The 24,094-nt window shown below is 45.5% G+C and overlaps 1 protein-coding gene across 1 annotated transcript in view; it reads left to right on the top strand.

Moving 5' to 3' along the window:
- LOC143962862 (oocyte-specific histone RNA stem-loop-binding protein 2-like) overlaps positions 1-24,094 on the top strand; it is an 81,303-nt gene that overhangs the window by 39,130 nt on the left and 18,079 nt on the right. Inside the window, exons 3-6 of the mRNA XM_077472338.1 lie at positions 44-130; positions 257-373; positions 15,999-16,097; positions 20,902-21,039. Coding sequence (XP_077328464.1) covers positions 44-130; positions 257-373; positions 15,999-16,097; positions 20,902-21,039 — 441 coding nt within the window. The remainder of the gene's footprint in view (positions 1-43; positions 131-256; positions 374-15,998; positions 16,098-20,901; positions 21,040-24,094) is intronic.

Genomic DNA, 24,094 nt, shown 5'->3' with positions numbered 1-24,094 from the left:
TAGCAAATTGTGTTGAATCTTTAAAATTCTATATCTCAACCAGGGTGCCATCAAGATCTCGTTTGCTTGGTGCTTCTAGATTTCTTGCAAAGAGAGACTATAATCAGTCAGATGCAGAACAGACTACAAGGTACAAATTGCTCTACAACACTTACTTTACTTAATTTTTTTATCAAATACTGTAGATAAAACTTGAAAAATGTTCTTCATTGACAAGTGGCCATTAGGCTAATAATATGCTGTTTAAATATTTCAGGCCGCTTTTTCCCAAACCAGCTTCTCCAAAACGGGGCTCTGCTGTGACTGGGGTCAGTGTCAGTATTGGTGTTGATACAGAACTGGATTTGTTGGACTTTGAGCAGTCAAAGTGCAGGTTAGTATTTCCTAATATGTTCAGTTACAGATCTTTTCCTACAACGGTTTTGGACTTGGTGATCTCCAGATTTGTGGTAAGAAGCACAATATTTAATCTGCATTGGCAGACTTTGCAGCCTGGAAGTAGGGAAAACATTGTAAAAGTGTGTGGGTTTTTTTTTTTTTCCATTACTCCCTGACAACCCAAACCAAGAGATTTGTTTTCCTTCATTCTAAGGACAGGAAGCATGTATGTTAAAGTCCCTTCACCCCCACCAATAACCACTGCATTAAACATGAGACTGGTAACCATTTATCACCATAGAGAAAAATGGAGAGAATGTGTGCCATCTGTATTCCTTCTACTTCTTTTTGTAAAATTGAGTAAAATCTTTTAAATTTGAGATTCTTGGTCTAAATCATAGCTGTAAATTCCTAATTCATGGTTTGTCCTGCTTGATGTCCACTGTCAGAATAATGCTGTCATCCTTTAAAATAGGCCCTGTAACCATATGTAAATTATATTACAGGAAAAATAGTTGTAACAAACACCTTATGCTCTGTACACATGACCAGACTTTTCAACAGACTAAGGCCGCGTACACACGCGCGGACTGTTCGCCCAACCTTGTTCGGCAAACAGTTTGTCAAACAGTCCGCTCAAAATTTGCATGAGCGGACTTGCCCACACACGAGCGGACTGTTTGACGAACAAGGTTGGGCAAACAGTTCGCTCAACTTTTGAAATGAACGGACTCGCCCACGTAAGGAGGAGGCAAATCCGCCCATTTCGAGCGCGTGTACAGGTAGGCGGGGCCCGCGAAGGAGACGTCGCGGGCTCCGCCGCCTGGAATGGGCTTAAAGGGGAACCCCAACGCCGAAAAAAATCGGCGTGGGGGTTCCCCCCAAGTCCACACCAGACCCTTGTCCGAGCACGCTACCCGGCCGGCCAGGAAAGGGGGGCGAGCGAGCGCGCCCCCCCTCCTGAGCCGTACCAGGCCGCGTGCCCTCAACATGGGGGGTGCCTTGGGGAAGGGGGGGCCGCGCGGCCCCCCCACCCCAAAGCACCTTGTCCCCATGTTGATGAGGACAAGGGCCTCTTCCCGACAACCCTGGCCGTTGGTTGTCGGGGTCTGCGGGCGGGGGGCTTATCGGAATCCGGGAACCCCCTTTAAGAAGGGGGCCCCCGGATACCGGCCCCCCACCCTATGTGAATGAGTATGGGGTACAATGTACCCCTACCCATTCACCTGTGAAATAAAGTACAAATAAAAACACAACACAGGGGGAAAAAATATTTTATTGCACAGCCGGGGGTCTTCCGTCTTCGGGGGTCTTCTCGCCGGACTCCTCCGCTATGTGTGTGTAGCTCTTTTGCCAGCGGAGGAGTCCGGCTTTCTTCCTCCCCGCCGCCGGCCTCTTCTCCCGACTTCGGGGGTCTTGTCCCCCTCTTCGGTTCTTCTGCCGGGCCACCGCGCCTGGTCCGGTGGCCCGGTCTTCAGTCGCCGTCTTCCGTTCTTCTGTCGCCGCCTTCGGTTCTTCTGCCGGGCCACCGCGCCTTCTTGTAGCTCTTTTACAGGCGGTGGCCCGGTCTTCTGTCGCCGCCTTCCGTTCTTGTTCTTCTTCTTGTTCTTCTTGTTCTTCTCCAGGCGATGTTGACACGTCGCTCCCTCCGGCCGGAATGCCAGAGCCGCCCTGCGCTGTGACTTATATAGTGACAATGGGGCGGGGTCACATGGTATATGTCACATGGGTTGATGTCACATGGTGACCCCGCCCCCTTACGATGTCATAGTCCCCATGTGACATCAACCCATGTGACCAACCCATGTGACATATACCATGTGACCCCGCCCCATTGTCACTATATAAGTGACCGCACAGCGCGTCCCCGGCATTCCGGCCGGAGAGCTCGTCGAGTCAACATCTCCAGGAGAAGAACAAGAAGAACAAGAAGAAGAACACGAACGGAAGGCGGCGACAGAAGACCGGGCCACCGCCTGTAAAAGAGCTACAAGAAGGCGCGGTGGCCCGGCAGAAGAACCGAAGGCGGCGACAGAAGAACGGAAGACGGCGACTGAAGACCGGGCCACCGGACCAGGCGCGGTGGCCCGGCAGAAGAACCGAAGAGGGGGACAAGACCCCCGAAGTCGGGAGAAGAGGCCGGCGGCGGGGAGGAAGAAAGCCGGACTCCTCCGCTGGCAAAAGAGCTACACACACATAGCGGAGGAGTCCGGCGAGAAGACCCCCGAAGACGGAAGACCCCCGGCTGTGCAATAAAATATTTTTTCCCCCCTGTGTTTTTTTATTTGTACTTTATTTCACAGGTGAATGGGTAGGGGTACATTGTACCCCATACTCATTCACATAGGGTGGGGGGCCGGTATCCGGGGGCCCCCTTCTTAAAGGGGGCTCCCGGATTCCGATAAGCCCCCCGCCCGCAGACCCCGACAACCAACGGCCAGGGTTGTCGGGAAGAGGCCCTTGTCCTCATCAACATGGGGACAAGGTGCTTTGGGGTGGGGGGGCCGCGCGGCCCCCCCTTCCCCAAGGCACCCCCCCATGTTGAGGGCACGCGGCCTGGTACGGCTCAGGAGGGGGGGCGCGCTCGCTCGCCCCCCTTTCCTGGCCGGCCGGGTAGCGTGCTCGGACAAGGGTCTGGTGTGGACTTGGGGGGAACCCCCACGCCGATTTTTTTTCGGCGTTGGGGTTCCCCTTTAAGCCCATTCCAGGCGGCGGAGCCCGCGACGTCTCCTTCGCGGGCCCCGCCTACCTGTACACGCGCTCGAAATGGGCGGACTTTCCGAGCGGGAACAGTCCGCTCATTTCGAAAGTACAGCGGACAAGCCCACACACGGGCGGACTGTTCGCTCAAACACAGTTTCAGCGGACAGTTTTTCGGAATTTCCGAAAGACATTGTCCGTCCAACTGTCCGCTGAAACTGTCCGCTGAAAGCCCACACACGAGCGGACTGTCCGCCCAAACACTGTTCAGCGGACAAGGTTGGGCGAACGGTCCGCCCGTGTGTACGCGGCCTAAGTCCGACAGTCTTCCCAACGGACTTTCGGCAGACTTTCTGAATGAACGGACTTGGACACACCCAATCACACCAAAGTCCGACGGATTCAAACGTTATGGCATACGACCGAATTGGAATAAGGCAGTTCATAGCCAGTAGACAATAGCTGCCCTAGCGTCTGTTTTTGTCCGTTGGACTAGCATACACACGAATGGATTTCTCGGTCCGGCAGGAAAATTTAAAACCGGTTTCATTTCTAAAGTCTGCTGGTGTTTTGGCAAGCAAAGGTCCGATGGAGCCCACACACTATTGAATTGTCTGGACTCGTTCTGTCAGACCTTTGCTGTCAGTCTGGTCGTGTACGCGGCATAAGGTGTACTACAGCCAAGTAATTAAGGTTCTCTGCACTGAAATGTTGAAACGGCACAAAGCTCAACAAAATCCTAGTTGCCACTGACGGGAAGGTTATCTGGGATCTCAGAATATGTAACCTGTGTTTTGATTACATATCCTGTTTGAATTCCTATACGCAGAGCAATAGTCTTGTCTTTATCTCATGAGAACCAGTGGGGGGGGGGCGCACTAGCATGTTTCCCAGGGAATGCATTGAGTGCAAGGGCTGCTTCTACCCTGCCTAGCTTGTGCTGCTACATCCCTAGACTTGAAGTGAACTGGTGAAAATCGCAGCTGCTCTGGTCAGTGCTCATATCTGACAGCATTATATTCCTAAAAAGGATTTATTGGGCAGTTTGCGGGGTACTTGGTTCTCGCTGGTTAACCTATGTTTGCTGGTCAAGATGTATGCTGGTAAGGTTAGTTCCCAAGTGCCTATGGTTGGCTGGGCAAGAAAGCAGTAGGTGTGTTCTTGTACTTCATACCAACCACCCTATGTCATGGGATTAATATTCATGCAGAAAGAATTGGTTGGCTGTGGTGCAAATGGAAGTACCAAAACTGTCACTATTTGTATATGCAAGGATTGTATGGCTACTATAATTGATACTGCAAACAGACTTTATTGACCTGAGATCTACTGGCTACAATTCAAGCGGTGGGTAGCCCTGGATTTGAAAATTGGAATAAGCCAGCTTAAAAGTACTTGGCCAGACGGTGACTGGTAAATAGCAATTCGGTTCTGACTGCAGTGACTGTCAATTGCCGGCAGGGCATATTCCTTCATTCACAGGGTTTAAGGGATGGGGAATGTGGGATATATGCCTGTATCCTGAGCACACGTCTCAGAAAGCATACAGCCCTAAACCCAAGTAATGCTACCAAAAGCCCTGTATGCACTAAGTCTTGGGTTTTAGGCCTTGTTTGCATACTGCATTGTAGTAATATGGGTTCTTGCTCTGTCTTTTTGAGGCAATTCACAGGCGTGTTGTGCATAGGGCAGCCCATTCACTTGAATGGGCTGCTCTATGTGCATTAGTCGCGCCAAAGATCAGAGTCCAATTTTTTTACGTGCATGTTTTTGCAAAATCGCACAACATTTGGTGTGCCATTCAGGATGAATGACACCCCAATGTGTGTCCCAAATTAATTAAATGCTCATGGTTTGGAATCCTGGTCAGAACTGCACCGATTCTGCCTGGGGTTCCTAATTGACTTTGAGTTGGTGTGGTGTTTGTTTTTTATTTTTCCACATGATATTCTTCAGAACAAGAGAACTTCAGTAAAGGTCCCTGTTGCATCAGGGTGCTACACTTTTTTGTTTTACAGTTTGGCTGTAGTCAGTGGAGCAGGAGGTAGAAGAGGTATGAATGGAATACATCTGTCCCCCTGCTGGAGCAAGCATGTCATTGGTTGCTAGGACACTGATGAGCCTAGCTCTCAATGGACTTGATACAGTGCACTTGAGGGGGGGGGGGGGGGGGGAGGTTGTTGAACCTGACCATAGCCTTATCCGAAGGCTGCGTGCAGTTCTGTAGTGGGTTGGATTTGGTCCACAGGCCGTAATTGGCAGACCCCTTGTTTAGGCACAGGTTTACTTTTTTCATACGTCATAGGACACAGTTGGTGGTAATATTCATTACCCACGGGGTTATACACCCCTAGGTGAATGGACAGGAAGTAAGCCCCTATATAACCCCTCCCATACAGGAAATGCTGCTTTTATTTTTTACATGCTTGGATAAATGGTACCCGTTCCTCGCAAAAGACTCAATATCCTGCAAGGGTTTTGCCTGTAATGCGACCTCCAGGTGCTGGACTCTGCGACGTGGAATCCTGGACACCACTGTGCTAAGGCAATCATGCAGGGTGCTGTGAAGGTCCAGAGGAGTGTACCCTAAACATGGAAAGGGTACCCAGTCCTTGAAGGTCCTCAAGTGACTGGAACCAGCCATGATGGGTAAAGATTGGGCACTTAGTTTCTAAGCTGCCCTGAGCCTGGACTGTATGATGCGCCATTTCGCCTTTTTGTTTGCTATAGCGCATGTGTATTCGCTAGAGCGCTGCAGTGCTCAGCAGTTTGGCGGCCATGGCGCAAGTGGTGACGCACATGCGCCATAGCCTTTATCTTGGCGCACAAAGATTTGCGTCATATGCGAATACAGCAGATCCCATTCGCAGGCATTGTGCATGTGTGCGCATGCACAGGATCTTCTGATGCACAGCCAGCTTATTTAAGCTGTGTATACAAAGCATGCAGTGCTTCCAGAAGGCAGCTGTGGGACACAAAGCAGGCTCTGAACGAGGTATTTGCAGCAGTTTATCCTTACCCTTTCACGTGAGTCAACAAGTGTTGCTTGGCAGGCTAAAGGTGCTTTAGCTGGGTTAGAGCACAGGATTGCTGGCATGATTGCCTCCACCCCGCAGGGTGGCAAGAAGTGACAGATCCCCTTCCCCAGAGCCTCCTAGTCTGGAGCAGGAATGGGTGGAGGATGGGGGAAGAGCTATAAGCTCAGGATTTTGTGGAGGGCCTGGTGGTTGAGTCTGCTTTTGAGCATTCTGGACAAGACATCCAGGTTGATGTCGGCGCCTCAGTTGCAGATGCGTTTGATCCAGACTCTTACCGAGATGGTTTGTTCTACCTTTAAGTTGTCTTCAGACCACACAGGCTCTCCCCTTGCACCCTCTGTTGGAACAGGCGGGTGTGTGCTGTTTGGGAACATCCTGACAAGATTTTTGTTCCTAAGAGGTTTTCCCATTTTATCCCATGGATTAAAAATTTAAGTGGAGCATGCCAGCTATAGATGCAGCAGTCTCTTCCTTAACCTCCCTGGCAGTAATCCCGAGTCTGGCTTGGGTTGGGATTTCAGCACCACGAGCGGTATCCCCGAGCCAGACTCGGGATCGCATCGCTGGATACAGGGAGGACACAGGGAGTTACTTACCTTGTCCCCTGAATCCAGCGATGTCCTCCGCTCGATTCACAGTGCTGAATGCCGCCGAGCTCCGTTCCCTGCGACGTTACGGCGCACGGGAGCTGAGATCCGCGCCAAATTCAAAAAAGTAAAAGTACACAAAACACAGTACTGTAATCTTACAGATTACAGTACTGTATAAAAAAATTACACACCCCCTTTTGTCTCTTGTGGTCTGTGCAGTGCCCTGCATGCACTTTTATATTATACATTCTGTTTTGTCTTGTTTTTATGGCTGGAATTTGGAGATTGTCCATAGCAACCAGAAAGTGTCCCTTTTTCAGTGTTTTAGGATTTGATTACATTATTGAATCATTTTTTTATTATGTTATAAACGTTCATACCCGGGATGTCTGCTAGACTCTGGTTTGAACAGATTTAAGAGTTATTCCTAAGAATTACAGGACTACAATATAAAGCTCCAAATTTCCATGCAAAATAATTGTACCGCTTTCAGCACCTAAAACCAGAATGAATCCTACCGCCAGGGAGGTTAAACAAGAACTTAACTTATCAGGTAGCTAACGCACAGGGCTTGAAAGACCCCGTTGAAAAGAAATTGGAGTCATTTTATTATATGCTTCCTTTTCTTTGGCCAGTTCAGCTATTCAGCCAGCTGTTGCAGCGGAAAAATAAGACCGCTATTCCTTGAGCGCTGTGTTTTGCTGTTGCCTTAAAGGATTCAATACAGAGTTTCTCGCTTGGCTCTTGTCTGTACATATGCACAGACTTTTTTGTCTTAAGAACTGGTCAGCTGAGCTTCCTTGTAAGTTATTGGCAGGTTTCCCCTTTCATGGGGAATGGTTATTTGATTATTTGGATAAATGTGTGTGTGTATATATCCAAAAGATTTTCAGAGGGAAAAGTTCTCTACTTCCTGTGAAGAAAAGCACCAGGTGTCCCTCATTTAAAACCTCAGGGACTTCTTCCTCAGGTGTCTCGGTGCCAAGGCAGTTCTGCCAACAGCGCTAGAGCCAGGGGCAAGGCCAAGGCCAGAAAAAGCCCTGGGTCCAAAATTCTTCTATACCCAGCACCATGCCCTTTTGAGGGGACTCCCCCACTCTATCAGTTGGGGGGGAGTCTGCTGCACTTTGCAGACATTTGGAGAACAGTGGGTCACTATATCCTGTAGTCACAAGCTGGCGTTGTGGGGGGGGGGGTTCCCCCTCAGGTTTCGAAGATCCAGCATTCCCTTGGATCCTCAAAAAAAATTATTTCAAGCACTACCTCATTTAGCGCTTTAAGGAGTGATTGTACAGGTTTCTGTATATGAAAGTGGCGTAGTGTTTTACGCAAACCTGTTTATGGTTCAAAAACCAAATGGACACAAGGACCATTTTTTTTGTGAGACTGACAATAGACGGGCCATGAGCGCTTCCACATTGCCCTGATCTACTGTCTCAAGGTCCATTATTCCTCTCTAATTTTGACGGCATGGCTGTTGAAGCCAGGGTGTTGCAGGACAGTGGCATCTTGGGACCAGTGGTGTCTACCCTAGTGAATCTGTCATAAGGTCTGGAAAAAAAATTTTTTTTTTTATTTTTTTGCTTGTGAAGCCAGTAAATGCATGATTGGGAGAATAATGTTTTTATTTTTTTTTCTAGTCAGCTGTGGAAATCAGATTGGCTTTGAGTACAGAGGTCAGATTTTAGCCCTGTCAGTATTCTTCCAAAAGCCTTTAGTCTTCCATTCACTGGTTTATGCAGGGGGCAACTCCTTTGTGCTACACCCCCCCATTAGGTCACCTATGTTTACTTGGTGCTGTCTGTTACAGAAACAACCATTTGAGCCCATGAGGAAATTCCGTTAGACTTTCTGTTATGCAAGCTAGCCTTCCTGATGGCTGCCACCTCGGCTAGAAGGGTGTTGGCGTTGGTGGCCCTTTTTGTGCAGGGAACCATACTTGATCCTTCATCATGTGTTCATGTTACGACCTGTTTCAGCCTTTTCATTTTAAATTGTGTATCTGTGGTTCAGATTTGTAAGGTTGCTACCTGGTCTTTAGTGCATACGTTCACAAACTTTTATCAAGTGGATGTTCGAGCAGCTGAGGATTCGGCTTTCGGACGCAGTGTTCTGCAGGCTGCCATAGAAGGTCTTCTGGTTATTGCCTCAAGGCTATTGCTCTAGGATATCCTAGTAGGTAATGAATATTAGCCTGTGTCCCACGATGTATAAAAAATATAGGCTTTTTTTCGTCATGATTACCTGCAAAATCCTTTTCTTTGAGTACATCATGGGACACAAATCCCTCTTTTTTTTTTTTTTTTTTTTTTTTTTTTTTTTTTTTTTTAGGATTACATGCTTGTTACAAAACTGAAGTATGTCCTGTATAGGAGGGGTTATATAGGGGATCACTTCCTGTTTAAGACTTGTGTCCCTTCCCCTAGAGATGGTGTATAACCCAGTATGTAATTTAACGCTGTGATGTACAAGGATTTTACAGGTAAGTATGATGAACTATTTTTTAAACCTGATTGATGCTCTAAAGCTAGCCATAGAGGGTGTTTGGTTTTTTGTTTCTTTCCCAAAGTGTATTTCAGGCCAGCACTAGAGATCGTGACTCCTCCCACTGGACCACAGGAAACTCCACCTTCCTCCAGATCTTTAAATGGAGGCACCTCCCTACCGCACCTTTGTTTTTTTTCTTCTGGCCCAGAGGGAACATCTTATGAGGGGGAGCCATCTCTTCCTGAGACAGGGGCTCCATATTTTTAATTCTTTTTGAAGACACCAGCCCTCCTGTCCTACCAGAGTGTTTGCAGCAGTAGGTTCGGGCTCTTTTCCCCCTTGGTGCTCAGGGAGAGCTGCTGATGATCCAGGGACCTGCTCCAGTGCAGCGCCAGCGTGTGTATCGCTGTCATTTTGCGGGGGCCGAGAAGTCTGGCCCATGCCGGAAGCTACACTCCCTATGAGCAGGTCACAAGGTCAACGCCCAGCGTCATTCCATCGCTCGGGTGTAGGAGGCAGGGTAGGAACTGGGACGGAAGTGGTGTGTGAAGCCACAAACTGTGGTGGTGACTGGCACCAGTAGAGGGCAATTAGGTCTGCCAATTTCCTTTACCAGGGGTTTTCAGGTCTGCCTTAAACCCCCATGATGGCAGGGGCCTGTCTGGGCACTGGAGGCTTTCTTCCCTCTTAATGCACCTCGTTGGGTGGCCTACAGGCAGTCTGGGTCTCACCAAGGGTTTTTTTTCTTTCCTTTTTTTTTTTTTTCCTCTCTTCCTCCTTGGGCCAAAAGCTCTGACCCAAGCAGAGCCTATAGTCTACTAGGACCCTCAGGTAATTTTCCATCCTAGATTCCCCCAGAGGTTCTCCCCCAGTGTACAGATTTCATTCATATTTTGCCACGCAAATGCAATATTTTAAAATTTTCTACATTTAAACCTCATTTGTCATGTAGTTACCCACCCCATTCATTTGTCAGAGCTTCATGCAAGGTTTCCACATCCTGTGAAGTTATTCCCCTGCTTAGCTTGGTATCGTCTGCAAATATAGATTGAACTGTTTACCCCATCTTCCAGATCGTTTATGAACAAATTGGATTGGTCCCAGCACAGAATCATGCAGGACCCCACTACCCACCCTTCACCATTCCGAGTATTCCCATTTATCACCACCCTCTGAACTCTATCTTGTAGCCAGTTTTCAATTTATGTAATCACTCTATGGTCCATGCCAAAAGACCTTATTTTGTACAGTAAACTTTTATGGGGAACTGTGTCAAATGCTTTTGCAAAATCCAGATACAGGTCTACATCTATCTAAATGGCAACCTCCTTATAGAAGGTTAATACATTTTTTTTGGCAAGAACGATTTTTCATGAATCCATGCTGATTACTGCGAATGATACCATTTTTTATTACTAAAGTCTTGTGTGTATAGTCCCTTATCCCCTTCAAGAGCTTTCATACTATTGATGTTAGGCTAACTGGTCCTGTAATTCTCAGGCATGTATTTTGGGCCCTTTTAAAATATTTGTGCTACACTGGCTTTTATCCAATCCGCTGGTACCATTCCAATTGGTAGACTGTCAGTAAAAATTAGGAAAAAGCTCTACGTCAACTACAGGGAATTGCAGTAATTCCCTTCTCTAACAACCTACTATTCTTCACCCCCTCAAGGGAGAGGTTACAAGACCTAATCAGAGCATGCAACCATCTGGCATCTCTAAAATGGATTCTGGACCTTCAGAAGACCTCCCTAGACCTGTCCCAGGAGGTTCGTTTTCTGGGCTATCAATTCGATGGAACAGAATTTTTCTCCCGCAAGGACAAGGTTCAGTGCACAGCTTCTATACTTTAGACCAACCAACTGATGAGGATAAGGCAAATGTCGGCATTAGGGGTCCTGACCTCGACAATTCACCTAAAGTCGTGGGATCACAGCTTAATATCCCAGAGGTGAAGATTCTTGCCAAGGTGAAGGTCACTATGATGGTGGAGGAATCGGGAATCTATCAAGGGGCCTGGCTTGGGGCTTCCCAGTCGAAAGAAGACTCGCAACAGATGCTAGCTCTTGGGGATGGGGGGGCCCACCTAGAGGTAAACCTTGCCCAGGGAAGTTGGTTTAAGGAGGCGATGAGGTTGAAGGTGATTGCTTTATCTCTCGTGAATTTCGCGCAGGATCTCCAGTATCGTCATGTTCAAGTGTTGACAGACAAGGTTTCTTCAGTACTTTTCTTGAAACAATCTCCACAAGTCACTAGGGACGGATGCCCTGGCGCATCCATGGAGATTTCACTTTTGCCAAGCTTTTCCCCATTCCAGTTAATCCCACTGGTATTAAAGATCCAAAGGGAAGGAGTACCAGTCAATCTAATTAATTTTTTGCAGAAATGGTGCTTGTTGGCATCTACCTCTGACAAGATTTGCTAACCCAAGGTCCAGTAAATCACCCAGATGTGGCCAGGTTGTCTCTTGCAGCATGGTATCTGAGGAGCACCTCCTAAAGAGTAAGGGGTTTTCAGACCGTCTGGTTGCAACATTACTATCGAGTAGGAAAAGGGTAATGTGCCATCTATACTAAAGTCTGGAAGGTCTATAACGCATGGTGCAATTCATCTACCCAAGACTCAAGGAGCCACGTTTCCATCTTAAAATTTTTAAAGGACTGGGCAGAGAAGGGACTAGCAGGCAGTACCTTGAAGGTACAGGTTCATGCACTAGCAGTTTTCCTAGATAAATCTGGTTGTCTCTGAACTGCTGGTAGACCTTTTTTTTTTTTTTTTTTTTTTTTCTTGCAAGATCAAGGTCAGCACCGGTCAAGTGTTTCCCTATATGGGACCTGTTGCCAGTCCTGCAATCCCTAGCAAAGAGTAGATTTCAACCTCTGGAAGCGGCATCACTCAAATGCATCACTCTTAAAGCAGTGTTCCTGATCGCCATTACTTCAGCATGTAGGATCAGTGAACTACACGCTCTATCAATTAGGGAACCTTACCTCAGTGTTTCCGGATAGTTATCCTTCGGTAAGAGTTTTGGGTCTGTCCTAAGGTAGCCTCAATGCATAATTGTTCACAGGACATTGTGCTCCCGACCTTCTGAGCTAACCCATGGGAGGAGGAGACTTCCCCCTACCCCCCCCCCCCCCCCCCCCATGTTGGCTGTTACCTAGAAATAACAAAGGACTTTAGCTGCACAGACTCGTTTGTCCTTTTGTTGCCTGGAAAAAAAGTTTGCCAGGCTTCTAAAAGGCTCATTGGCCAGATGGATGAAATTATCCATCCTGGAAGCATGCTCGCATGCAGATTTGTCTCTGCCAGCAGGAATTCGTACGCGCTCAACCAGAGCGATTGTAGCCACTTGGGCAGAAATGGCTGGTGCCACCCCTGAACAGATTTGCAGGGGAGCAATGTGGTCAAGATTTTTTTTTTTCTCGCATTTTTGTGCAACACTACAGGCTGAACCTTCACATCTACCAATGATGAGGCATTTGGCAGAAAGGTCCTGCAGACTGTTGTCCTGCCCTAAGGGGGCAAGTCTGTTATATCAGGTGCTGTCCTGAGACTTTGGGAAAATGTAAGTTAGACTTACCAGTAACTTGTTTTTCATAAGTAATTCAGGACAGCAACAATGCGCCTTATTAGTTTTATTTACTATGCTGTCACTAACGTGTGTGTTCCAGCTGGGGCCGGAGGGTCTCTGCTACTGAGGTGTGGTAGGGAGATGCCTCCCTTTAAAGATCTGGAGGAAGGAATTGTTTCCTGTGGTCCAGTGGGAGAAGTCACTATCTCTCAGGTGCTGTCCTGAAAGACTTGTGGAGAAACAAGTTACCGGTAAAACCCCATATACGCTATCAGATTTTCATTTTTTTTTTTTTTTTTTTTTTTTTTTCCCTTTCAGATTTACCAAAACCATATAATATGGAGGTCAAACCTTAGGAGTTTCAATGTGTATGCCATCAGGCAGGCCCTTGCACTACATGGATGTTGGTAAATCTGAAGACAAAAATCTACAGAAAATCTGATGTGTATGGTGCTTATAGCTTGTTTTTCCCAAGGCGTCTTTCAGGACCGCACCTGAGATAGTGACTCCTCCCTCATCCTTAGGAAACACCTTCTTCCTCCAAACTTTAAAGGGAGGCACCTCCCTACCACACCTCAGTTCTTGTGTTTACTCCGGCCTGGAGGGAACCTCTTTTTGGGAGGGAGTCGAGGTCTCTTGGGTGTTCCTGAGGGACAAGGCTTTTTTGCTGTTTAGGGACCTGCTAGTATGATTGCCAGGAAATGGGGGCTACCAGAGGTAGACCTGTTCGCCTCAAAGGTGAATGCATTGGTCCCCCAGTTTTCCCTGGACAGTCACAATGGGTCGCTGGGCACAGAGGCGCTAGCATATCCATGGGAATTCCGTCTTTGCTACGCTTTCCCCCATTTCAGTTAAGCCCGTTAATTTTAAGGAAAAAGTGCCCGTCATACTAATCGCGCCCTTTTTGGCCAAAGAGGGCCTGGTTTTCGACCATTCTAGGACTGACAATCAAGCCTTGTTGGCATCTGCCCCTCAGGCACGATCTGTTACAGGGCCCAGTAAATCATCCAGGAGTGGCCAGATTGGCACTCACAGCCTGGTTTCTGAAAAGCAGCTCCTTAGCAGCAAGTGTTTTTCCAGCCGTTTGAGCTCCACTCTTTTGGCAAGTAGGAAAAGGGTTACAAGGGTCATTTACTCTAAGGTTTGGAAGCTTTATAAAACGTGGTGTATTTCATCCACCCAGGTCCCAGGGTGCCTTGTCTCCATCCTGGAGTTTCTACAAGATGGAGCAGACAAGGGACTAGCAGTTAGTACCCTGAAGGTGCAGGTAGCGGCACTAACAATGTTTTTAGAAAGATCTGTGGCCTCAGATCCGCTGGTGATCAGATTCTTTAAAGCTCTCAAGAGGTCTAGACCAGCACCTCTTAAGGTTTTTCCTGGATGGGATTTGTCGGTAGTCCTGCAGTCTCTAACAAAGGGTCCTTTTTTGAGCCCCTGGATGAGGCGCCCCTTAGGCTTCTCACATTAAAGACCATTTTTCTGATTGCCATTGTCTCTGCACGCAGGATCAGTGAGCTAAATGCTCTATCGATTAAAGAACCGTATCTGTCCATTTTTCCTGATAGTCATTCTTAAAAACAGATACAAAATTCTTACCGAAGGTAGCTTCAGTACAGAACCGTATTCAGGACATAGTACTTCCAACCTTTTGCGTTAACCCAAAAGGAGAGGAGACCCTTTTCCACATGTTGGACGTCAGGAGGACTCTGTGTTAGAAAGGACAGAGCCTTTCAGACATTCAGATTCACTGTTTGTACTTTTTTTCAGGAAATAAAAAGGGTTTCCAGGCTTCTAAAGTTTCTTTAGCTAGATGGCTGAAATTGTCTATCTCAGAGGCATATTCCCAAGCAGGGTTATCCCCGCCAGCAGGGATATGTGCACACTCAACCATGGCTCTGGCGTCTACATGGGCAGAGAGCTGGTGCCACCCCTGAACAGATCTGCAAGGCGGTGACATGGTCGAGTTTTCACACATTTGTGAAACATTAAAGGCTGGACCTCACATCTGCCAGCGATCAAGCGTTTGGCAGAAAGGTCCTGCAAGCTGTTGTCCCACCCTAAGGGGTAAGTCTGTTATCCTCTCAGGTGCTGTCCTGAAAGACGCCTTGGGAAAAACCAAGTTAGACTTACCGGTAACTTGTTTTCCAGAAGTCTTTCAGGACAGCAACATCCCGCCCTATTGTATTTTATTATGCTATGCTGTGACTAACGTATGTTTGTGTTCCTGCCGGGGCCGGAGGTTCTCTTCTACAACTGAGGTTTGGTAGGGAGGTGCCTCCCTTTAAAGTTTGGAGGAAGAAGGGGTTTCCTAAGGATGAGGGAGGAGTCACTATCTCTCAGGTGCTGTCCTGAAAGACTTCTGTAAAACAAGTTACTGGTAAGTCTAACGTTTTTTTTTTATTTTATTTTTTTGTTTTTTTCCCGTCCACTCAAGCAAGGTAGATGAAGGTATCTTCCTCACTGACATTGTATTCTGACACTCTTTGCTACCTGAATACACTGATCAGTGGTTTTCATCCGAAGAAGGCTTTCTGACTTTCCTGAAGTCTTTCAGAAGTCAATCTAACTCCTTTTGTCAAACAAGGATGCCTACACATGGACTGAATTTCACCCAGTCCCTGCTGAAGGGGCCACAAATGTTTAAGTTATTGGGCTTTTAGATCATACATAGTAAATTGATGGAAAGTGAAACTTTTTGGAATTTAGTACACATTTTGTTTGCCAACATTAGATGTCTAGATTGTCCATTTGGTAGTTCATATGTTGGTTAATCTTTGTATTCTTGGAGATGGGTTTTCTCTAACTTCCCCCTTTTTAAATAAATTAGAAGTGGACTCCGGGCAAATGCTGCCACTTTTGCATGATTTAGGATATGGAGCCCTTTAATATATTTAAGCAAACCTTTCATAGGAGAAACTTGAAGGGGGCTATTGCTTTTCTGTTGTGAAAATGCTAGCTGTCTGGCTGTGGGTTTTTTTTTTCTTCTTCTGAGGTATTGGTATATTTAAAACTGTCCTTTTTGCAGAGTGGGAACTCTGCTGTTAGTACAGTCATGGTATGTAGTGAAAAACAGTCGCTGCTAAAGTATTGTAAGATGGGTGAAGTGGGAAGATTAATGGGGGTGCTGAACCACTTATCAGTTATAACTGCTTACCTAATCCATTCTGTACATGTCTCTTTAGTATTATTTTCTCTAGCAGTCCTTACAAATTACAGCTTTTTTTTGTAGGTTGGAGAGTGATGAAGCTGTTCTGCAGAGGCGGCAAAAGCAACTGGACTATGGCAAAAACACAGTTGGCTACGGATGTTATCGTCAACAGGTACCCAAGTAAGCACAGTGGAATGTATCTTGTGGTGTTTTTTTTTTTTTGTTTGTTTTTTTTTGTTTTAGTTCTACAACAGTTTATGCATCATTCTAGTAACATAAACACAAAGGGGTTCTAAGTGATCCTAGCTCTATTTGAATCGTAGACCTTTTCTGTATTACAAACAATGTGCTAGTGCTAGGCATAAATAATTGACTTTTGAGGCCGTAGCTTTTTAATAACACAAATGGATTTTGTGCTTGTTGTATAGCAGCCTACTGTGCTTGTTGAGGGGAGAACATTTTTTCTTGAGTTAATCTTTAGCAGGGTCGGGTGGGGGGTGGCTTTGAGCTATCGGGGGACTGAATAGACACTTGACCTCTCCCCTTTTGAGACAGAGAAATGGACTCAGGATAGATTCTCCAGTCTTTCTCTGTAGCCTCAGCTGCACTAAAGATGAATGGACAGGCGACAGAGGCTCCTCTCCTCCATTCATGAACTGAAGCATTGTTAAGTTTACTCTGCTCAGTTACGAATGAACAGTCAATGATTGTGTATTCAGAAAGGAGCTGGTAAATGACATATTTACTGGTTCCTTCCTCTGCTCTTTTTCCTGTCAGAGCTGGGGCAAGGGGTAATGGAGGACACAGAGGTGGCGCGGAGAAGGACATGGCAGGGGACCTTGGAAGCACGGAGGATGACACGGGACAGTCAGCGCAGCGGTGAGAGCCATTATAAGCACTGTTCTCCCTGTATAGATTTCAATAAAGCAGCTGAAAGCCTAGGGTGTGGAGAAGCGGCTGTTGGCTTTTTTTTATTTTTATTTTTTAAATCTATACAAGGAGATCGGTGTTTGTAACTGCCCCCACCGCCGCATCGATCATCCCGGACTGTCCAGGTATTGGATTAGGCATCAGAAATTTTGCACAAGTACTTGTGCAAATGCTCGGTACTGATGCTAGTATCGGTGCAACCCTAGTCTGATGTAAAGGGTGTGTTTTTTTTTTTTTTGTTTTGTTTTTGTTTTTTTGTTATATGCTGAATGTAACTTGTATTAACGTTGCACTAAGCTGTGCATTCCTGGCACACTTTGTGCCTGAATGGAGTCCAGTGCGCAGGAAGAGTATATTCACAAGTTTTGTTTCTATAAGATGCATGCTGAATCCTAACCCTTAAACATGCCAGTGAAGTGACTAGCCTCAAATGATACCAAGAGATGGCACAAATCCTCCTACATTAAGTTGTACTTGTTTCTGTCACCCTCTATCCTCTACATCCATTCAAAGTCCAGAATTTATATAGCACTTCAGAAAGCAGAGGGCGGGGAGCTGAAGTTGCTCTCCAGAGCTCGGTGAGAACTGAGTGGGGGAAGGAACACGCTCCCTTCACACACAGGGTAAAGTTCCAGCACATAGCCTGTCAGAAGTGACAAGCAGATAGCCAAGGAATGAGGCAGTTGAATAGAGAAATAATCGTTTTTTTTTTTTTTTTTTTGTTAAAGTAGAATTTTTTTTTTTTTTCGAGAAATAACCCATAGTGCTCGTGAGAAGTATATGCTATAGAGCAGTGATCTAAACAAAGGGCCTGAATGCTGTCCCTCAGACCTTAGGAAGCCAGATGTGGCATTGGTGGGGAGTAAACAAGACCTCATTGTGCCCCGCCATTGGTGTAAAACCAAATATTTGAAACTTTCCTCAACCAGCAGAGAAAGCAAAGCCAACAAAATGCCATTTGTAGTTTTAGACCATCTGATTCCAGCGGCAAACCTTTTATGTACTAAATGCAATGGCCAGATAGTATTGCCTTTGTATAATGCAGCAGTTGGTGGTTTTGCAAGACCGATTCAACTCTGTAATCTTATGCTGACTACATGAGTCTCCTCCTAGGGTTCTGTCTTCATGTGATCACTCTTATGAAGGGGAAGAGTTTGAAACTACTAGCAAAGGAAAGAGCTGGTGCAGACGTGGAAAATCTTTTTCCACTGAAGAAACAAAAAATCAGTTCTATAGTCACACCGTATGCTCATTTTATCAGCATTGGAATAGCAATGCAAACTGGTTATTTTCTTGAAGCCAATGAAAGCTTACACACTTCAAGATCATTCAGAGCAATAGGAGTATGCTTGAAATAATTGAAATCAAAGTGGAAATGAATGTAGCCCCATTATCTGTGAAATGCATCCGTATGCTCGCATAGTGTTGTGCAGTATTAAAAAGGTTTTCTATATTGGTCATTGGGTCTACTGGGCTCCTCCACAACCTGGATCATTATATAAAATTTTTGCGCTTGTGATTTTTAGATTGTTTGATCAAAAACAAAAACAAAAAATTGCCAGTCTGGGCTGCAAAGAAATTTGCAAAGCTGTAGGTGGACACTTGACACCGCATGGATTGGTTCATTGCATAAAATGTATGTAAACCTTCACCTTGTTAAACGCATTTTTTAAATTGGAAATTAAAAGTAAAACCCGTGTGTAATACATATAATAAAAAAAAATATATACACAGCGCTACCTGCCGTGGCTAGATATCCTATCTATCCTTGGGCTCCATGCATACTGGGCTTTAAAAAAAAAAAAAAAAAAAAAAAAAAAAATTCCCCTGTAATCGTCCTAATGTGCAAAACTCCTGTAGAAGCAGTGATATTTTTTATTTATTTTTAAGCAGTATGCATAGAGCCGAACTAAAACATTTATTATTTTTGATTAGGGTATATAGATTTTCATGTTTTGCACTTTTTATATGGATCCTTCACGATAGATTCACCCTTGGATATATTAATATGAACTTTGCGTCACTTGGTGCATACAGGTTATGGACTCTGATCACTAGACGGTTTGTCAATCTGGACTACCAGAAGTCTATGGCTGTAGCACCTTTGTTTGTTTTTATATGGATATTCTCGCAACTGTTTTTCAATAATTTGGTGGGCAAAACTTGATCTCGGCTGTATAAGGCTCTGGGGGAGAAGCAGCAACACACTGAGGGGTTGTCAGCAGAAGTCTAATCGGAGTTCTCAGCACATCTAGGAAAGGGGCCATACTGTGCTTTTATGCCTAGTGTGGTCACTTTAATAGGAAAGCATGGCAGAATCACTAGGGTGTTTGTGTTTTTTTTTTTTTTTTTTTTTTTTTTTTTTTTTTTTTTTTGTATATGGTACTGAGCAGGCACATCTGGAATATGAAATTTAGGGTTGACCTATTAAGCCACCAGGTTTTTAGTCAAGGGTCTTGGCTATGACTTTGTAGCACTTGATTTGGTCATTTTTCTATTGCTATTCCTGGAGTAGCCAGGTGAAAGCTCACAGCAGACCCCCTGTGGAAAGGTACTTCAGAAATGGTTTGAAATTTTTGTTTATGTATTTATATTCACATCCCCCTCAGTTTACTAATTCCTTGTCTGATGGAACAGACAAAACAGGAGAAAGGAGTTCATTGAAAATTAAACCACCCAGTCTATCATGACAAATGCCAGTCTGAGTGGATGGGGGAGCCACAGTGGTACAGATGTGTCCAAGGGAACCTGATCCTGAGAGCTGGCAACGCTCCAGTTTCAGGAAGTTGAGTGATCTGGGAAGCTCTCAATGGTCTTCCAAAGGCATGTGAATGTTTTCAGAAAATACCACAGCAGTATGTTTTGTGAATACAGGCTGGTAAGTCTCTTGTTGCAGGATTTAAACCAAAAGGTCTGTTCTGGACAGAGGGATGTATTTAGCAACAGTACCTCTGAGAGCAAAAGAAAATGTTTAAATAAAATTCAACATTACAATCCCTTTTTTAATCTCTCCACCATAACCTTCAGATCCTTTGATTGGGTAGAATTCGTTCTGAGACCCTCTACATCATGGGTGCTTAATCTGTGGCCCTCCGGCTCTTGCAGAACTACAGTCCCATGAGGCATTGCAAGGCTGTCAGTTAAGCTATCATGACTGCCAAAGGCAGAGGCATGATGGGACTTGTAGGTCTGCAACAGCTGGAGGGACACAGGTTGAGCACCCATGCTATGTGGTCAAACAGCTGTTGCATAAGCACCTCTGAGCTCTTATTTATATTAATACTGCCACAAATATGGAATGATTTTTAGGGCCAGTAACTCTGCTAGATCATATTGCACTTGCTCTGCATTGAATTAAAGACCCTGCAGGCTCTATTTTTATTTTTTAGAAACCCTTTCTTGCAGTTTTTCTTTTCATTAAGGCTACATCTATACCTACGAATTGGCCTGGCAGCATGTACATGTGAGAACCCCAGACAGGGTAGATCACTTGCCGGTGATTTCTGCATAGTGTTTAAGTGTGAACAGCTTCAATTATCTATGGGAGATAATTGGGCTGTCGCATGTATACTCTGGTCAATATGCAGGTGTTAATGTAGCATAAAACAATATTTCAAAATGGTTAACCTGAATCTTTTCATCCTCAATTAGAAAAGGAAAAAGTCACCTCTGAAGGTGTTACTGCAGTGTACACTGTCACATTCCTGTCTGCATATGAGTGATGTAGCCATCTAAACCCTCTTATTTTGACTTGTACTGTAGCTGTAGTTTTCCCCAGTGATTTTTCTACTGCTGCTTAAACTTGTCCCACCAGCTAGAAAATCTCTGCACCGGGGGAGACTGTGTATTCATCACATCTAGTATATGTGGATGTGGAGTATGTAGCTTATAGCGTTAGCCAGCACTTGCCCAAAGTCCATAGTGCTGTGTAGGCATCAGCATCTTATGGCTTATGCAGATTTTCTTAACGGCTAAACCGGAGTTCTGTGTACAATGCTCAGATTCCCTTTAAGGAGTTTGACAGGTTTGTTATAATGTGATTTTATTTATGCAGATCTGAAAGGGAGCCAGGAATTCACCCTCGTACACCCAACAAATATAAGAAATATAGTCGGCGGTCATGGGACACACAGATCAAACTTTGGAGGCGGGCTCTTCATGCTTGGGATCCCCCTGAAGAGCTATCATTTGCGTAAGTCTCCCATGAATGTTTACCATTTAAAAATGCCCTTTGTTTTTTAAATGTTAACGTGGTTATTTAACCTATTTGATCAAAGGGTGTTGCAAGTGTGGTAATTGACCTAGGGCACAAGGAAAGATTGGCATGGTGAGGAGTGTAGTGTAAATGTGGCTGCGATAAGAATGTAAGTGGGTGACCTTTACTTGAAGTTTTTGTGCTGGTCAGCTAGTGGGTAAAGTCTTGTTTGGAAACTAAGGTACTTTTTAAAGTGATTAGAAGTGGGGCTTTTATTTTTATTTTAAAACCTGCCATGGGGGCATATGCATGAGCCCATCCAAGCTAGTCATGCTTGCGTAGTATTCCACATCACCCAGGGCGAAACGGCCTTGCTGCACTGAATATGAGCCACCCGCCAACTCTACACAAAGCCAGGAACTACGCCTACCACCCATGATGGTTTACAATGGTGTTAAGCCAAAGTCTAAGTCAAGATGTCGTGGCCAGGACATTGTCCAAGATGGCTGCGCCTCCATCTTCTCGGCCATTTATCCTGTGCGCCACACACCAGAGCCAACCTGGATCCCTGCAGCTGCCGCTGAAGGAGTCTGACCTTTACCTCCTGGCTTTCCATGAAAACACAACCAGACCTGCTCCATCAGTTTCAGTAAATGCTCACAAGGGCCGTTAACCTTGGAGATCATCACAGAAATACTGCCACATTAAATTTGTGACGTGATCGTCCGCACCTCAGTGTTGGAGCAGAGGATGGATGAACATGATCTTCTTGCAAGCACCCATGCTGAGAAACTGGAAATTATTTGAGGAGAATTTAACCTTACAGGCCTGCCTGAAAGCTTTTGAGAACACCATCACAGCACTTTCAGGAACTTGCACCCTCAATCCCTATTGAAAATCTTGAAATGGACAGAATCAACAGATCCCTAGAACATGACCTGAAGATGGCCCTCCATGGGATACTGTGGTAACTCCTCTTTTTCCACACTAAGGAGCATCCCCTGCACCCCCCCTGCAGAAGACCTCCAGGCCCCACTTCTAGATCTTCACCTCTTGCAAACTGTGGCTGAATGATAAAATGCATTTATAATGCCCTTTTTCATCAAAAGATCTAAGTGCTACATATTAGAAACAAAAGAACAGTTTACACTATGAAGCGAAGATCTTAAATGGACAAAAGACATTTCTTTTTAGTAGTTTTTAAGACCTTTAAGTCAGTGGATTGAGGGGCTCTCAGGTAGGGCATTCCATAGGTGAGGGGCAGTTGCACAAAAAGCCCGGTCTCCCATTGTCTTCAGTCCAGTTCTAGGTATTTGAAGGTTTGAGTGGGGGGAGCGTGATGTGTGTGTGTGTGAGACGTTCTTTGTGAGAAGGAGGGGCCATGTCCATGTATGCATTGGTGTGAGGAGAGAGACCTTGTACTCCATAGACAGGAAGTCAGTGGCGTGAGTGGAAAATAGGGGTAATTTGCTCATATTTCCGCACTCATCGCTATCCTTGTTGTAGAGTTTTGCATGTACTGAAGCCTCTGCAGACTTCTAGGAACCCCAATGAGAAGTGCATTACAGTAATCCAGTCTGGAGGAGACAAAAGCATGAACCAACTTTTCAGCATCTGGGAGGGAAAAAATGGGGCGTAGTTTAGAAATATTACAGAGGTGGTAGGTCTTGCATAGGTGATTTATATAGGCTTCAAAAGTGAGTTGGGAGTCCATTTTTACACCAAGATTTGTGACGGTTTATGAGAGGGGGATATTGGAACCAAAAAAGTGATGCTGGTTGGTAGTGCCAATCATGACTTCAGTTTTGGAACTGTTTATTTGAAGAAAATTATGCTCAATCTATACCTCTCTCCTCCAGACAGGTGGTGAGCACTGATGCGAATGATTGTAAAGGTGGGGTTTCAGCTGTTGCATTTACAAATAGCTGTGTGTCATCGGCATAGCAGGGAAATTAAATTTTTATGGCAGCTAATGATTTGGCCAAGGGGAGTGCGATAGATAATGAAAGGATCTCCATGCAGAGCAGCCTCCAGCTCCCCCAAGAAGATGCCAACTACCTCAGGTCTACAGGCTGCATCCAGTGCCAGCAAGTGAGGCCACTATATCTTCCTGTATCTGGCCCCAGAAGAAGACTCAGCCCCCCCCCCCCCCCTCCATTTTTCCCACCTGGCAAATTCTTTGATCCTTCCTGAATAGTATCCATATACTGTTCTCCTCACAATCCCTTTTGAACTCCTCCAGTACCTTTTTTAAGTAACCAATGCTGTTTTTCTGCTATCTCCATACCTACATCTCCTCTGCCTTTACCCTTTCCACCGCCATCTACTACCCCTCACCCTCCATCTTCTCTTCACAACCCTCCTTCCCCTTGTACTGTTACTTCTCTATTTGTAATGGTTTACTTGTTAGCAGTATTGTTTGGTTGACTCAAGGACTCTGGTTGCTTTGGCTGCGATCTCTCTTCCCATTAAGACCTCGGTCCCCCTTTACATCCAAGGCATCCACAGCCCTAGACCTCCTCTAACGATTTCTTAGTGGCTCCCTAAAGCCTTGCTTTCCTCACCGGCCAAGTTGGGTGAGGAGAACCAGGCTCACCCTAGCTACTGCAATTGCAAAATGTCTTTACTGCTACCTACCACATTTCCATATGTTTTCTTTATATTACCACTAGTTTGCTGCATTTCTAGCTAGACCTAGGGGCTGCCATGCTTCTATTTAATTGGGCTCATTCTTGCCTTACACGGAGTGGTTTATCTTTGCTGTTGCGCCCCATAGTTTAACTGCATTACCTCCCAGGGTAAGCCTACTACCTTATAGCCCACAGAGGTTCCCTAGCCATCAGTTTGGGATGCCTGTTATATGCCCTGTTTAAGATTTGTTTATCATTACTGTACTACATTCTGTATCTTTTTTTTTATAGGCTGTTACAGTCCCAGAGACTGTTCACTGCTTCCCACCTAATCCTTGAGCACATCACTTCAATATTTTAATTGTATTTTTTTGGTACTACTCCTTGGAAAATTGTCCAGGGATGTTCTTGTGCACCCCCCT

The sequence above is a fragment of the Lithobates pipiens genome, unplaced genomic scaffold, assembly GCF_037356315.1.
Source record: "Lithobates pipiens isolate NorthernLeopardFrog02 unplaced genomic scaffold, aLitPip1_a1.2 Scaffold_8, whole genome shotgun sequence".
In the NCBI taxonomy this organism is placed as follows: Eukaryota; Metazoa; Chordata; class Amphibia; order Anura; family Ranidae; genus Lithobates; species Lithobates pipiens.
Note: the sequence above shows the minus strand (reverse complement) of the source record. Positions and strands in the feature narration are given on the sequence as shown.